The sequence below is a fragment of the Ammospiza caudacuta genome, chromosome 11 (assembly GCF_027887145.1).
Source record: "Ammospiza caudacuta isolate bAmmCau1 chromosome 11, bAmmCau1.pri, whole genome shotgun sequence".
NCBI lineage: Eukaryota > Metazoa > Chordata > Aves > Passeriformes > Passerellidae > Ammospiza > Ammospiza caudacuta.
Window position 1 is genome coordinate 21,226,239 of NC_080603.1, and position 15,926 is coordinate 21,242,164.

The 15,926-nt window shown below is 44.7% G+C and overlaps 1 protein-coding gene across 2 annotated transcripts; it reads left to right on the plus strand.

The window, feature by feature from the left end:
- The first annotated feature begins 326 nt into the window (after positions 1 to 326).
- ZMAT3 (zinc finger matrin-type 3) lies at positions 327 to 14,429 on the plus strand. 2 transcript variants are annotated; one of them, XM_058811963.1, is made up of 6 exons: positions 327 to 385; positions 4,010 to 4,335; positions 5,835 to 5,954; positions 7,645 to 7,811; positions 7,923 to 8,023; positions 9,086 to 14,429. In XM_058811963.1, the coding sequence occupies exons 2-6, from the start codon at positions 4,066 to 4,068 to the stop codon at positions 9,295 to 9,297; spliced, it is 870 nt and encodes a 289-aa protein (XP_058667946.1). In that variant the 5' UTR covers positions 327 to 385; positions 4,010 to 4,065; the 3' UTR covers positions 9,298 to 14,429. The 2 variants fall into 2 exon arrangements, with proteins under 2 accessions (XP_058667946.1, XP_058667945.1); XM_058811962.1 differs by lacking the exon at positions 327 to 385 and adding an exon at positions 578 to 762.
- The last annotated feature ends 1,497 nt before the right edge of the window (positions 14,430 to 15,926 follow it).

Below are 15,926 nucleotides of genomic sequence, written 5' to 3' on the forward strand. Positions count from 1 at the left end.
GTGGCTCGAGGGGAAATCATTACTCATTTTGGCTGCGAGCAGCATGAATAAGAAGATGTTGTTTATATATGCAAATCAGGTTCATTGTAACATCTGCTAAAAAAAAAAAAAAGATAATTATATTAGAAAAAGGGAAAAAAAGAGAAAAAATATAAATGCTGTTGTGCAGCAGCACGGGTCAGGAGCGAGGACCATGGGAAGCAGCTCCTGGGAGTTGTTTTTGTGCCCACGGTGCCCGGCAGCGCTGGCGCGGGGCGGTTCGCAGCGGCGGCGGTCCCGCCCCAGCCCGGCCCGGGCTCAGCCCCGTCCCGCCCCCGCCGCCGTCACTTCCCGCAGCTGAGAGCGAGCCCGAGCCGGGCCCGGCCCTGCGAGCCCCGGAGCCGCGGTAGGTGCGGGGTGTGCGCGGGGCTGGCGGGGCTGCGCTCGGGGGCGTCCCGCGGGTCCCGGCCCGGTGCCGCCGCGTTCCGTTCCGGGCCGTTCCGGGGATGCGGATGGCTGTCCCTGCCCCTCGGCTGGGCTCTGTGCCTGCCCGGAATGGTGCGGCGCTGCCGAGAGCTTGCGGCGGTTCCCAGGCTGTAAGGTAGCAGGGATTGTGGTTTTTAATTGCTGTCCAGCCCCCGGAGTGCGAGGCAAGCGGCTTTGCAGGAATGCCTGCGGGGAGTCGGATTTACACCCTGCTTCCTGATACCCCTTTTGACGCAAGGGATGGTTCTGGGTTGCTGAATGTGTGTCCCCATCAGCGGAGGGTCAGCGCACCTTAAGGTAGAGCTGTGCATGCTGTGTGTGTGTTTGGTGCTGCCTTCCGTCCCTGCAGCGTTATAAAACAAGCTGCCTTTCAGGGGAAATGTGTAGGCCCAGCCCGTGGCCAAGGGAAACTTTCTGGCACAATTACATTAAGAGATGTCCATGTATTGATAGATGAGTGAACTTGAGAAGAAATGCTTCCTGTAGCAGTGAAAACTCACCGCTTGTTCACCATTTCTGCTTCTTTCATCTCTGTTGTTAGTTGCCTCAGCTGCATTTAAAAAACAATTCTGGTGGGAACACGTAGATTTCTCACTGTGCTTTATTCTTTTCTCCAAGCAAAGTCAAGCCATGCCTTCCCCATCCTCAGACGTGAGGCCAGAGCAGCTCCTTTCCCAGCCCTGGGAGGTTTCTCCCCTTTAGGTGGGCATCACCAGGCTGTGGCACTGGGTCTCCTCCTCCAGTGCTGCCCTTGGGATGCCCCAAGGAAAGGAGGGAGCACCTGTGCCCCTCTCATCCTCTCAAGGACAAGTGGCATGGCGTGGAAGTGTGTCCTGGCATGGCTGAGCTCTGGGAGGTGCTGTCCTCAGGCAGAACGGCTCCTCAGCCCACCCTGCAGAGCTGCAGGTCCTTACCCTGCCTTGGGCTGTGCTGGTTGGGGTCCCTGGTGATGGAGGTGCCTTGGTCCTTTGCTGTGTCCTAGGGAAAAGATTCTACAGCTTCTCATGTGAAGGGAAAGGAGGAGTTAAAAATGTTCCTTTTCCTTCTCCTGTAACAACCAGCAGTGTTTAAAGGGACCTGTAAATACACTGATTTTTATTTTCTTGTTTATAATACCAATAAGAGAGAAACGAACATAACTTGAGCAATTTCAGTGGTTAAAGATCACCATCAGAGGAAAACCAGAATTGCATACATTGCATAAGCCAAATCAAGAAGTCTTACTGTGGAAATTGCTCATGCAGCCTTAATTTTATTTTCAGACAACTGCTTACTTTAGGAAACAGTAAATGACCTTACAGTTAAAGATTTTCTAAGAGTATTACATTATACCTTTCCCCCTGTAGATATAGATCCTGTAAGCACTGTTTCCTCTTGTATATGACAAATCCCATTTGTGACAGTTGCAGGAAAATGCAATGCAACAAATGCTCATGCAAAATTAAGCAGATGAATCTCAATTGCCATTTACTGTGCATCTCTTTATGTTGTTCTATGGAGTACTTGGCTATAATTTACTCTCATTTTAAGGTAAGAGGCCCATTATACTCATGTAATAAAACTCTGAAATTAGCTGGCATGCTTACCTGCTTGCATAGTTGATTTAAACTGCCTTGATAGGCCTGTGTTATGATGTATTTAACCAACATGAATATGAACTTGTTCCATCTGTAGTCCCACAGAAATTAATTAGATTGTCTACAGAGTGCTAGTTGAGGAAAATAAAGATAAAAAACTTGTCTTCTGTTCTGTTTAACCAGGGTCATGTGTGCTGAAAATAGGAAAGGGGTTAGGTAACACTACAGAATTTACACTGCTGATGGATGATTTGCAGCACTATTCCTGTGTGTCCTCTTCCTCCTTTGTGGTAGATTCCAGCTCTGAAATTTTGCAGAGCCTTGGTGGTGGAGTAGTAATATAAACATGAAAACTCATGATGGCTCTGTTACTGCCCTAAAACATTGTCCCCAAGCCAGTGCATACTGGCTTTAAAAGAAATAATTTAAATCTTTTTCCTTACCTTTAATATTAGTAATAAGTGAACTGCCTCCAGTCTTGTATTAGAGTAAGTTTGGATTTGAGATAAACATTTCAGAAATGATTTTGTCACTTGAATGCTTTAGTCCCATTCATTCATTCATTTAAATTATGTTTTATTTTTCCTAACAGAACAGATCTCTCTGGGAAGAGAGATCCAAAGATAACACAGTACCTAAAATTGTAGGCTTCAACTGGGATTTTCCATAGCTTAAGTGTGGAAGGTATTTATCTTCAGCTAATTTTAGCAGATTGAAAATCCCGGAAGTTACCCCAGATAAATGCTCTCTGCTTCTGCAGGTTCCTAAATGCCTTTGAAGTCCCTATTTTCTAAAGCAACTCAGGAACAAAATTCCTTGGTGGCATTTCATTTACTTTTCCCTAATTTTACACAAGTGTTGCTTTAAAATGCAGATGTGTCTCTTTATTTGCTTAAACAAATGAACAAAGCCCAGAGCATAAACATGGTTGGTGCCAGTGCAGTCCTAGCTGGGAGTGATCTGCAAAGGCCAAGATAATGCTTCTCTTGATCCCAGTGTGCCACTGAACAGGATTTGTTATGATAAGAAGCTAATAAGACATGAACAAAAGTAGCTATGCCTTAATTCATAATGTAACTGCTCTGTATTATTCTAGGGATGTTCATCTGGGCTGTAGATGTGATTTATAAACTTTAATTAAATAAATCTCTCAGAACCTCTTGTTGGAAATGTGGAGCTAGTTCTAATAACTTGAATTAACTGAGAAATAATTGAATAAAGGTTTATATGAGATAAGTTCTCCATTTTACAGAACAAGATGTAGCTTTAAATGTTGCATTGCTTGTAGTTAGTAATGGAAATGTGAAAAATAGCTCAAGGTCGTTCAAGAAGACCATGGGAGAGAGCCCTTGGGAGCTGACTGTGTACAACAAGGTGTGCTCCAGCTCATTCCCACTCTGTCTTTTTTGTTGTCTTACTGGAGAAAAGCTTTTCCTCAGTAAAGTCTGTGTGAGTATTTGAGGGATAGCTGTGTTTATGTATTTTGCATCTACCTATATACAATAAATCTGCTTTAAAGTATTTCGGTTCTTTGTAAATGTCCATTGCAGTAGTCTGCTGTAGTATTTGTTTAGGTCTTGGAGAGTGAGCTTGTCCTTGGGCTCCCAAAGGAGCATGTGGGCAGTGCTTGTGTCCCCCCAGTGACACAGCTCTGTGTGCTGTGCATGGTCCCCACTTCTCGTGGGCATGGGGCAGTGGGGGGAGTGTGCTGTTGTCAGGTGCTGTGGGTGTCAGGAATCTTCACCTGCCAGGGGACCCACTTCTTATATAAGTGTCTTGTAATCTGGCCCTGCTTGTCTGGGATGCTGCTGTTCCCGTGGGCGGTAAAGTGTTGCAAACTGACTTTATCCTGCTTGGCATTTTGAAAAGGCATGAAGTAGAGGCAGTGGAGTTACAGGAATTGCCCCTGGATCCTTGATGTTCCTGTTCTTGTTGCTTATTTCAGCATTTGTGTCTTTCTGGTCTAGATCTGAAGAAGACGCCTCCTCCTTCAGCAGTAGCATGCCCATAGTCTTCCTGGCCAATGATTCTTCTACAGCAAGCAGGACTTCTTCCTCATCCTGAGAAGCCTTCATCCCTTCCTATGTCAGTGGCTACAAGGCCAAGAGCCAGCTCACCACTGTCCCCACCAAAGTCTCTCGGACTGGGGCCTTCCTTTCATCACACACAAGAGGAGGAACTTGCCAAGGTGGTGGAGCAGGACCCTATGCTGGAGGAACTATGTAAGCCCCTGTGCTGTAAGCTTTGCAATGTCACTCTGAACTCGGCCCAGCAAGCCCAGGCTCATTACCAGGTAAGGAGAGCAGCAGGAGGCTCAGCTTTTGGGGCTGCTGCATCTGCAGCTTGTGGAGACATTCCTGTGCCAGCACGAGCACTGCCAGCAGCGTTGCTGTGGCAGCACAGAGGGAAGTGTGGGCTAATGCAGGAGGACTAACTCAGCTTCTCAAGGGGGTTTTGAGTGCTGCACATGAACAGCAGCATTCAAGTTGCTCATCTGGAGCTTCCTCTGCACCACCTCATGGACTGAAACTGCTCTGTAGACATATCTTCACCCTGCTTGGATTTGCTGGTTGTACAGACATGCTGCAGTGCTTTCTTTTAAGGTGTTGTTACTGGAGCTTTTTGCAAAAATGCTGTCTGTGGGGACAGAGAAGTGGTGCCAAGATGGCATGGGTGAAAAAGCAGACACTTGTGATTTTTCCTTTGTTTTATGCAACCTGTATTTGACATCTGCACTAGTTTAGTAAAATTGACCTTCTGATTCCAGACATGATTTTGTGAGGCCTGGACAGGTGTTTTCTGCTGGATCCAGCTGTGCCATTAGGAAAGGGGCTGCTGCCATGTGTTTATCAGGGTCTCCTTTCTGAGGCTATGCACAGCACTGATCTGGTGGGGCCTTTTATGCAAACACTCTCATCAGCTGGGTTGGCTCAGATCAGATTTATTTTGTTTAAGCTGATCTTGTTGACTTGCCTGGTATAGGGTAAGGACTCTTTGCATATGATTCTTGCTGAAAGATAGAGCATGTCAGCCTTGCATTACCCCATTTTCCTACACCCTCTCTGCCTGGTGCTATGTTTGCATGAGTATTGGAAATAGTGACTTTTTCCACCAGTGAATGCAAAAGGGTGATTGTCCATAATCTCAGGACACCAGACCCAAATTTCAGATTTGCTGTTGGCCCTGAAAAAGTGGTATGCTGCTAGTGAAAGGGTAGGTTGGATTGGTGTTACACTTCTAACATCTTATTTTTGCAGAATTTCTGCCATGACAGAAGTGATTTTTTACATATTGCATTTGCCTTTCTGTGCATCACAATATGCATATACATAATCTCATGTTATTCTACCAGGCTTTCAGAACACCAAAAACACTTATATGTTTTTAAAGAGAAAATAAAATACGATGTGGGTTTTAAGTTCACTCTCATGTTTTAACTCAAGTTTGTGGTGTCATGAAATGTGTGTTATGTGTTCAGGTTTATCAAAAAAAGGTGTAAAGCATTTGATAGTCTCAAAAATACTGGTTTTAAGTGAAATGGAAACAGACTTAGGAACTAATTGTAAACTTATTGAGAAAATCAGTTGAAGTTGAGGCCCAGTTATTCTAGGTGTTGAGCATTTTGGAGACAGGGAGGAATGCCTGCATTTCTTAAATTCAGAGCTGGGTGACAGCTCCTTTACCTTAGCTGCCACCTTCATGGGCACTTTCTCATTTCAGTCTCTGGATCCTTTGTCTTTCAGAGTAAGACACTATTATTAGGACAGTGATTAATCTGGGTTATCTTTGCAGGGTAAGAACCACAGTAAGAAGCTGAGGAATTACTATGCTGCCAACAGCTGTCCGGCACCTGCCAGGATGAGTAATTCTGTTGAGCCTGCCCCACCTCAGGTTGTCACCCTTCCAACTCAGGTAAGGCATGGCAAGGGGACTGAGATCATGCTTGCTTGTCACCTAACCCCCATAAGGATAACCAGATCTCAGGCTTGAGGATTACTGCAGGAGTTGGGAAAGAATTTTCCTTGTGATGGCACAAGATGGTGGAAATGGCCCGTTGTGAGCTGTTTGCTTTCCTTTGAAGATGCAGATATTGATCTGCCCTTGCAGCACAATGTTGGACTTCAAGTGTTCTATTTCTGCCTGGCAAATACTTTGATTGCTAGGTAAGTCTGATGTGCTGCTGATTATAGCTGTGTAAGGGCAGGTATAGAACAGAATTGCTGGAATTGGATTTGGATGTGAGGGTGTGGCATCTGCTCTGCACAATCATCCCTCTGTTGTGTGGGGGAAGCCTACATGGAAAAAGTGCTTTGGTGCTCCTACACCCATTGCCCAGGGCTGTTAGCTAATTCCTCTTTTGTTACTCCTTTTGAAGTGCTCATTCCTGTGTGCAGAGTGAATGGATTGTTCCCTCAGTGATCCAGATTAATTCTGGTTTGGGCACATTAGAGGAAAAAAGAGCTGTTTTTTGCTGTCTCCTTCTAGAATTCATCCCTTGGGTTTATCATGAGATGTGACAGCTAACCTGGCTTTTGCCTGTGACTGTGCAGGGATTGAAGCTGCAACATAAGCCTGTGCTGCCTGTAGGGAAGCAGAGATCATTTGCAGAGTTACAGGCTGTTCTTGGCCAGAGGGAGATTTGGCCCCGTGTAAATTGGCATTGCAGCTCATGGCTGTGAACTGGGATGGCGTGGGGTCCTGCCCAGGGCATGGAGATGTGGCTGCTGTACCTGCCAGGGTATCTGGTGGTGTGTTTTTTAATGGAGGAAATGGCCCATGGCAATAAAAATACCTCTAGGGCCATATGAGGGTTCACATTGTAAGCTAGAAATCAGAACTGTGTGTCTCTAAGTTTGAGCAGTGTCAAAGGAGATGTGACAGAATGTTGGTTTGTCAAGTGCTGCAGTGACATGGCTGCATGAATCACTGCTGCTGCACTGTTTACAAAACACTTTTGCCTGGATGTGACGTGCTGAGGAGGCATGGCTCCTGCCTGGATCACTGTATGTGGTCTGACTCCACAGACACGTGAAGGTGTCCTTCATATAGAAGCAGCTACTCATGTGAGACTTCCTTTGAAGTCTGGATCCAGGTGTCCTCCCACCTGAAGGTTAAGGACCAGAGGTTTGGCAGCTTTGCTACTGGTTTTTTTTTCCTCTTGCTGTGGTCAGGGAGCTGTAAAGACAGGGTGCTGTGGAGAGATTAGATGGACTGTAAATAGGAGAGAGAAGCACCTCTACCTTTCAGTGAGTGTTCTTAAGAGTGAAAGTCACTGCTCATCAGCTCCCAGCAGTTAGGAGTTAAATCATTGCTGTGATGTAAACAAACCTCTGTGGCTGTTGGAGAGCTGTTTGTTCAGATTGCTTTTCTCTCCACCTCAGGCCAGGCATTTGCAGGCTCTCCTGGAGGCAAGGCAAGAACAATGCATTTTGTGTAAGAACACTTTGGGGACAACTTGAGAATGTCCTAATCCTTGGGTTTTAATTCCAGCTCTCCTGCTGTCTGATGAGAACGGCAGTGGTCTCAGTCCCTGTGATTGAAACATTTCAGCTTATATTTAACCTTCTTGTGTTTCACATGCTGTGTCTCCCTTTGCTGCTAGATGGGATCCAGCAAGCCAGGTGGCCGAGTGATCTTGGCTACAGAGAATGATTACTGCAAGCTTTGTGATGCCTCATTTAGCTCCCCGGCTGTGGCTCAGGCTCACTACCAAGGGAAGAATCACGCCAAGCGGCTGCGCCTTGCAGAGGCACAGAATAACTCGTTCTCGTAGGTATTGTTCAACCTCATGCTCAGGCTGAAAGCGTGTGCCAGTGTCTCTGGCAGCCCTTTTGTCAGAATACCCTGAATTGCAGCTGTTCATATTTGTGTAATCTGCAGGGATGCCTCAGAACTAGGCAAACGAAGGGCAAGGAAAGAAGGGAATGAATATAAGATGATGCAGAACAGGAGAAACACATATGCGGTTCAGAACAACACAGGTAACTTGGATCTTGCATCTATTCTGTAGCTGGAATAGCAATTAATAATAAATAGACTTGGTTTTCTTCTGTTTCTGAGATCTGTTTTAGCAGAGTCAGGTTGTGAAAGGAGCTGGTCCAAGCTCTGCTGATCCTTCATGTCTGCATGGTTTTTTTTCCCCAGCTGCTAAAGTTGCTTTGTTTTGTCAGCCTGCTTGTTAGTTCTTTTTCTCAGTTTGTAACTTAATTTACCATCTGCCTGTCTCTAAGGCTGCTCTAAATGGTGACAGTTTTCCTGCTTTATTTTCTTGGCAGGTGGCCAGGTGCTTTGACTCCTACTGTGGCACATCAACCTGTACTTGCACTCCCATGACCAGAATGAGAGAGCATGTTAGCCTCCCTCTAAGACCATCTGTTCCTAGCATAGAGTCCTTCCTCAGGTGTTAGATACTAACTTTGCCTCTTTACTATGATTTAAAGAGTGTATTACAGCCTCCAGCCAGGCATCTATTTCTCTTTTTCACTTTAAGTTGTTTTACAAGCACACTTTAGCTGTAACCCTGATTCCTGGTGAAGCTCGGTTTAATCACATCATTCTAATCACTGTCATTTGGAAAAGATAAATCTTTTAAAGTTTTACTAAATATAATTTTGATTTTTAAACTGAGGCAGCTTGTTATAATCAAAAGACTGTTCCAGTTGTGGAATTAGATGGTTAAGAAAAAAAAGTATTGCTTAATTATTAAATTATTAAATTAAGTTGTTAAAATTATTAAGTTCTTAAAAATTAATAAATTATTAACCAATAAATTATTGGCTTCCTGATTTTCAATAAGACCCAGGCATTAAGCCCACTCTACTACTTTATAAAATTCCATGTGCTGTCCTATGTGCTGCACCTCCGTAAATCTGGAAACCAGCAGAGGAGTTGTGGGGAAAATACGGATTGATTCTAATCCGCTAAAGAATCAAATCTTTAATTGAAAAGCACACATCCGTTGGACTTAGGCATTGTCACTGAGCTGCCTCAAGCTTTGATTCCTCACAGGTAAACCAGGCTTTTCTTTTGTGTCGTGTCCCCAGGTCCCTACTTCAACCCGCGCTCGCGGCAGAGGATCCCCCGTGACCTGGCCATGTGCGTGACGCCCAGCGGGCAGTTCTACTGCTCCATGTGCAACGCTGGGGCCAGCGAGGAGCTGGAGTTCAGGCAGCACCTGGAGAGCAAGCAGCACAAGAGCAAAGTGTCCGAGCAGCGCTACAGGAACGAGATGGAGAACCTGGGCTACGTCCAGTGACGCGCTGCCCTCGGTAGTAGTTTGCAACTAGAGCAGCTTGTCTCTCGCCTGCTGTTTGCCACGTGCCCTGCTTTGTGCTCCATTGGGTAGGAGTATGCTCTGAGCTGTACATGTAACACCTGCAAACTTACTGGTATGGTTAGGTTTTTTTTCTATCATAGTCGGCAGGATGACGCTGTGCAGGACTTGAAGTGTTTTTGGTGTTTGTTTGCTAATTATCTAAGGCTCTTCATTGTGTTGAGTGGCAGGGAGGAACTGTGTCTTCTCCCTGGCCTTCTGCATGAATATGCAAAGCCCAAGAAGTGCTGGAAACTTCTGTGGTCCTACCACATGGGTGGACCGTGTGTAAAGCCCACTCCCCTCTTGGCACACCACAGAGCAGTGCTCCAGAATGCTTCCCTATGGCAGACTGACTCTCTGGGCAGCTTGTAAAAGAGGGGAAGGAGTAGGGCCTGTGAATGTGTGAATTAGGTGGTGTATTTGTCCACACTTTGCTGCTTCTGGCCCCCATTACAGTCCAGAGTAGGTTCTTTCCACATCCTTGTAGAAAGGCTGTGCATACCTCTTCTCCTTGGAGGATCTTTCCTCTTACTGCTTCCTCTGTGATGCAGATTCCATTCTGAACATCTGACATGGATTTCAGCTGATTAGCCCCATTCAGAAATACTCTTCTACTCTTGATATTGTTGCCTGGACACCTTAATATACCATGGGTGTAGCTCATCTCCCTGATCTCTGGGGATCTCAGTGGCTTAATGAAGTGAACTGGAAAGCAAACCTGCTCAGGTGAGATGTGCTGTGCTTTGATTCTGCCTTAGAATGAATCAGGTTGAGAATAGATAGAAGGAGCTGTCAGCTGTGATTTCTTTGCATGTTGATGTAGAAGAGAGCAAGAGTTGGTCTCTGGCCTGCAGTCCTTGCTCTGGAAGAGCAGAACTGCCTGGAGTCTGGGTAGCAGATACTGGTGTGTCCCACTTCCATGCCATTCCCTGGGCTAAGCCTAATGGGTGTTTATAGAGCAAAGATGAAACTTCTAGCTTTGAACTAGAGCTACCAATATTGGTTGACTTTCCCCCCCTCTTTCTTTTTCCATCTCAGGATGGTTTTTAATTCCATTCCTTGGTGTATACTTGACTGTTCCAGGGACCATCAAAAATCCAAAGTTATGTAGGATTTAAATGTCAGGGTGATGATTGACTGTTTGAGTAACAGCTTTTTGGCCTCATGGAAGTATTCAAGAAACTTGTTAAGCAACTTTTGAATTGTAGACGAACTCAGAAGGTGTGTGTGTGTTTGTTTTGATATTCCTTAGCAAAAGTAGGAAGGGGAAAAAGAGCAGAAGTAGGGTTGTTAATTATTCTTCTGCTTGTTTGGGTAGATGTGAGGAGCTGTGATTGGAGTCCAGTTCAGTGTCATTAAACATGGTCTCCAGTGGCAGGTGCAGCACGTAGGTGGCTTTTGTTGGACCTGATCCCCCACTGTGCTGCTGGGACTGTGCACTGGTGCAGCTTCACTGACTTCAGTGGCAGGTGCAGAGAGAGGGTCCAGGAAGCACCATGGCTCATCTCTTACCCCTCTTCAGGCAGCTGGAATTGGATGCAGCTCCATTAGTTTCAGTAGGATTTTAGCAGGGATGAATTGTTCCTAGTGCATAGTGTTGAAGGTAGCCTCCCCCTCCTTTTATTGCCATTCTGATCCTGCCTCTTGCATTCCAGAAGGACTTTCTGCTTGCCTTAAAAAATGAAGAATGAGTAACAAAAAAAAAATCCAGATAGTCTTCATTCATCTTCCTAGTCCACCTTCAAAAGGTCTGTTGCACTTGGCTGCTCCTCAGAAATTAAATATTGTTTTCTTCAGCTCCCTGAGTGAGCATCAGGGAGCCATACAACCTGAATGCAGCCTTCCTGAATCCAGGCGAGGTGAGTGCTTGCAAAGTAGTTGAACACAACCCCCTAGATCATTCTTGCCCTGCAGATAGAGGCAGAGGAATGGGTGTCCTCATGAATGGGATTCCTTCCCCTGCTTTGTGCAAAACCCAGTTGAATGGGGTTTGTGCCCTGCAGCAGGTGAGAAGGTAGAACAGGTGCCCAGGTTGTAGAGCACTCACTGAACAGTTCTGACAGCTTTGTAAGTCTGTTTCCTCTGTGCTTTCCTGCCCCTGCCTCACCCTCTGTGTAGCCTTGAATAACATTTGCCTTTCCAGAATCTCTCATCAGCCTTTCCCCCTCATCATTTGTATTGACAGAAGGGCTCTGGTTTTCTCTTTGTGTCCTGTCCTTAGGTTTGCCAGTCTGACACCACTGTCCAGAGGGGCAGAGGGAGTTAGATGAGCCTTACCACAATGTGCTTCATCACAGTGATCCCTGCATTATGGTTAAACATCCCTCTGGCTGTAAATTAAAGCATGGCATTTCCTACAGGCTGCAATTAGTAGCAGAAAAACAACCCTTTGTGAAATATGAGCTGGAGGAGCTGTAGGTACTGCTGCTGTCTGGCTTATTGCTAGGGATGAGGAGGCATTTTTGCTTGCTTTCACATGTCCCAAAAATCAGCTGTTCTCCACTTAGCTTTGGTTACTGCTCCTACTCCCAGCCCAGCCATCTGCTCCTCATTTGGCATTTCCAGTGGCTGCTGGAGGTGTCAAAACCTGGTTTGCTCCAGCTGTGCAGAAGTGCCACAGCCCAGTGCTGGTGCTTTTGGGAGGGTGTATGAGGGATGTGCAGGGAGCTGTTCTTGCAGGCTCCTCTCTGCTTGGGGCTGAGTCTGGCTTGGAGTGGTGGCTCCAGTCTGCCCTGAACAGAGAAGCCTGAATCTGCTGTGTTCTGTTCAAGGGAGTGCAAGTGAATGTGATCATCCTGGAGATTTCAGAGTGGTGGCTTGTAGAGCAGGGGTACAGCAGGCAGTGGGACTCAGGTAGGACAGATTTCCTCCATGGAAGGAAAGATGTCTTGCTGGGAGAAGCAGCTGAGACTGGCTTTGCCCCAGTGCTATGATGTGGCCCTTCCTGCAAGCTGCCAAAGCTTTCCTCTCCCCCTTCAGCATTGCTTAGTGGCTTGTGATCTTCCCACTCCCCTTTCAGCATAGGAAGTTGCTGACTGCAAAGAGAAAACACCCAACCTCCCCATTGTCCTTAGGGTTCAAGACAATCCAAACTCATACTTGTCAACATTAGATACTGAGTAGCTCCTGATTTTATTTCTTTTTGTGAAAGGTGTTCTCCAAACCCCTGTTCAAAAAATACTGAAAACACATTCTGGGCAAACCCTTTTGACAAAGGTGGGCTGGGGAGAACACTGTACAGCTGAAGTGCCATTTTCCAGACCCAGATAATCTTTTTCTCATGTTAAACCAAGTACCAAACCCAAGAAACAGGACTTCTGTGAAGCTGTCACATTGGCCAGTAGGTTAATGACCTTTGCTGCTAGAAACAAAATGTAAATCAATATGTTCATATTTATTTTACTGTGCTGACCACTAATTGATTTGTTAATATTTAAGGCATTATGCTGTAGGTTGTTTTTAAATGGAGAAATTCTACATCGCACTTTGCTTTTGGATCAGAACAATTATTTATTGTATTTGTGAAAATGTATTTCCTCCCACATAGCTGTTTTTGTTTTTCCCTTGATGCAAAAAACCCAGCCAGACCCAAACAGCAAAACCCACCCCAAATCCCCCCAACCAAATCTGACCTCTGGATCTTTGTTTCTTTTCATGCTAAACAAAATGGGGATTTCCTTGCAACTTGTTATTAAATGTCAATTTCCAATTCCTTTTTCCTCAAATGATTCCTTTGCTAACTTGGGATGTTATTTTTAGAGCCACAGAGTTCATGCCTCATTTAAACATTCATTTCTTTTAAGGCAAGGAAGTAAACCATGCGGAATCCATGAATTTGTGAGGAGTATGAAAGTGATAATATTTTCTTTGTATTAGGCATTAGCTTTTGTTTTACATTCTGCACTAACGAGTAAATCTGTTACAATCTTGCCTAACATTGGTCTATTTTTGACTTTTTGCTTTCTTCATCCACATTGAAAGGAGCCCTGAAAACTTCTGTGGAGTTGCTTAGGATGGTCATCAGTGTAACAAAAGGCAGATTTTTTTTTCTGTAAAGCTGCTTATTTCCTTTCCTAGATGCCCATTATAGGGCATTAGAAGGGAAAGCTGTTGCCATAAGCATGGATTCATATTTTAGCTTACTAATGCTTGATGTCCCTTTGCTACATTACTTAAGCGATGCTCTCACTGTAACCAATGGGAATTTTGCCTGGGTCAAGAGTAAATTAAATACCCAAGGCAGAGATATTTTGTTGGCTGGGGCCAGGCAAGGTACATTGCTGAGTTTGTCTTTTCCTCCTCCATTTGGATTACAACACTCTTATGGTTTTGCTTTTTGAGGACCATTGATCTGGTTCTGTAAGGATTTGGTCTTGCTCCAGCTAAAATAGTTTGAAGTACCTTGACTTTAGTTGAGTTAGGAGCAAGGCTTGAAAACCTTCAGGAATTTCTCACTGCTGATGTTTTATATGTGTTTTTTGGTTTGTGATTTTTTTTTTTTTATTTTACAACCACATATACAAGGATGCTCTGGATGAGATGGAGATGTGTTGCTGATTATGGAAAAACAAATGCCATGGTTGCCAAAGGATAACAGAAAGTGGAGAAATAGGGGCCTGGTTTCTTTGAAGTTAGTGGCTGAGCTTCTTTTATTTTGAGCTGGGCTTACCACCTGCATAAAGTTAGAAGGGAAAATAAAATCCACTTTGAAATGAATGTGGGCAAACAGTAGTTCTGGGAATCTCTCCTTTAAAAAATGTATCACAGCTAAAATTGTGTTGGCTTACCTGAAATATCTGCAGGTAGAGACAGAACTGGATTTTTGAAAATAAAGTCAGCTTTTCAGTTGTATTTTGCAGGGGAAAAATGACTTGATTTAATTTCCTTCTGCATCTGTCCAGCAACACCATTTACAAGTGCTTTGAACATGTTTCATCTAGAGCCTTCTTGTCAGGTTGTTTTGTACATTTTTCCTTATTTCCTTTATATTGTACTGACCCCCGTGAGGGAATACTTGATGAAAATGATTTTTTTTTTTCTTCTTCATTATATAATAAACCATATTGCTCTTACCATTGCACTGCCCTGATGTTTGGTATTGCTGCTGCTCATGGCTGGACTGGGAATGACTGGGTTAGCCCAGCACTGAGTGCAACTACACGAACATGTTTTCACACACTGATAAAGGAGTATAATTCAAGTAGAATGTGTTACTCTGGAGGAGGGTCAGTGTACTGCCAGCTCAGAGCTGTCTTGGCTTTGGGAGGGTTTGGAAGTGCTCAGCATCTGCAGGATGGGAGCCAGGAGGACACAAAAGGCTCTGTGTGTCCGTGCTTTCCCCTTGAGTGGACATCACAAGCTCTGCTACAGCCCCAGGCAGAACCATGGACTGACTTTCAACTCTGGCTGTGAAAAGGTGGGGACAAGCTGAGCCTGACACTTACATTTGCACATTTTTTTACCAGAGTGCTGTTTCCCCTTTCATTACTTGAGGGCTCCAGAAGAGCATATGCTTGTGCAGCATAAATGACTTTCCAAACTGAAAGGACATTCTGAGTGGAGCCTTGGAAGGAGGGAAAATCTGGGTTTTTTGAGTTCAGCTCAGGTAAGAGCAAAGCACAGCCCTTGTGTGCTGCTGCAGCTGCGCTGTTGGTGCAGTGAGGTGTTGGCCTCAGGGGCAGTGCCCTGGGGACACACCAGAGGCATTTGGGGTGTGACTGCTGTGTAAAGGCAGCTGTGAACAGGGATGTGTCCCTGCACTCCCCTGTCCTCTCTTATTGCAGGCATTGGGCCCTTACAGAGAACACTGACACTGGTGGGATTATCCTGATTTACCTTTTGGGATGAGAGCTGCCTCTGTGCTTAGGTGACTTCTTCTGTGCTAACAGTGAAATGCTGGATGTTTTATGTGTTCTCTCTCATTAAATAGAGTCATAAAAACTTGTAAGTGCAGTTTAATGTTAAATCTCACTCCAGCCCTTCACTGTTTATGTTTATCTGGGCTGTGTTTGGTCATCCTGGAAACCAAACCCCTACAAAGCAGCACATCCCCATGATCAGGTTGCTCTCTTAAAGCACTGCCTTTTTAATACTTCCATGTGGTAATTGTATTTTATACCAATTCTGTAGCAATTTGGTACAGCCAAAAGCCATGGTGATACCTGGGCAACCTAACTGAGAGTCACAGGCATTTGCTGAATAACTCAGCATATAAAATACTACGAAATAAAGTTGAAAATCATAGACTGTGTAATTTGGAAGCATAAATAGCTCTTCTTCTGCTTCTACAATTACCCTGTTGTCTAAGGATTTCACATCGTTGTCCTGTAACATTTTACAATTGAGGAAGTAAAATTTGGGAGAAAAAATTATTTGTCCAGAAAGTCTGTGGCTAAAAAGGAAAGTTGAACTCAATGCTTTTGAATACCAAGCTGCTGTCCCTGCCTTCTCTCCATCTAGCCTCCCTGCTCCCAGGATGATGAAAGTGACTGGATTTTAAAACCAATTTGATTAATAATAGTTGGATTTTCATTGTTCATGTAGTGGCTTTATAAAGCATTAGGACTTTG

Bases quoted from the DNA above. Each gene is read 5' to 3' on its own strand.
- ZMAT3 (XM_058811963.1), top strand. From the start codon at position 4,066: ATGATTCTTCTACAGCAAGCAGGACTTCTTCCTCATCCTGAGAAGCCT. The intron at 4,336-5,834 runs GTAAGGAGAGCA...TTATCTTTGCAG, and splicing joins AAGCCCAGGCTCATTACCAG to GGTAAGAACCACAGTAAGAA. The intron at 5,955-7,644 runs GTAAGGCATGGC...CTTTGCTGCTAG, and splicing joins TTGTCACCCTTCCAACTCAG to ATGGGATCCAGCAAGCCAGG.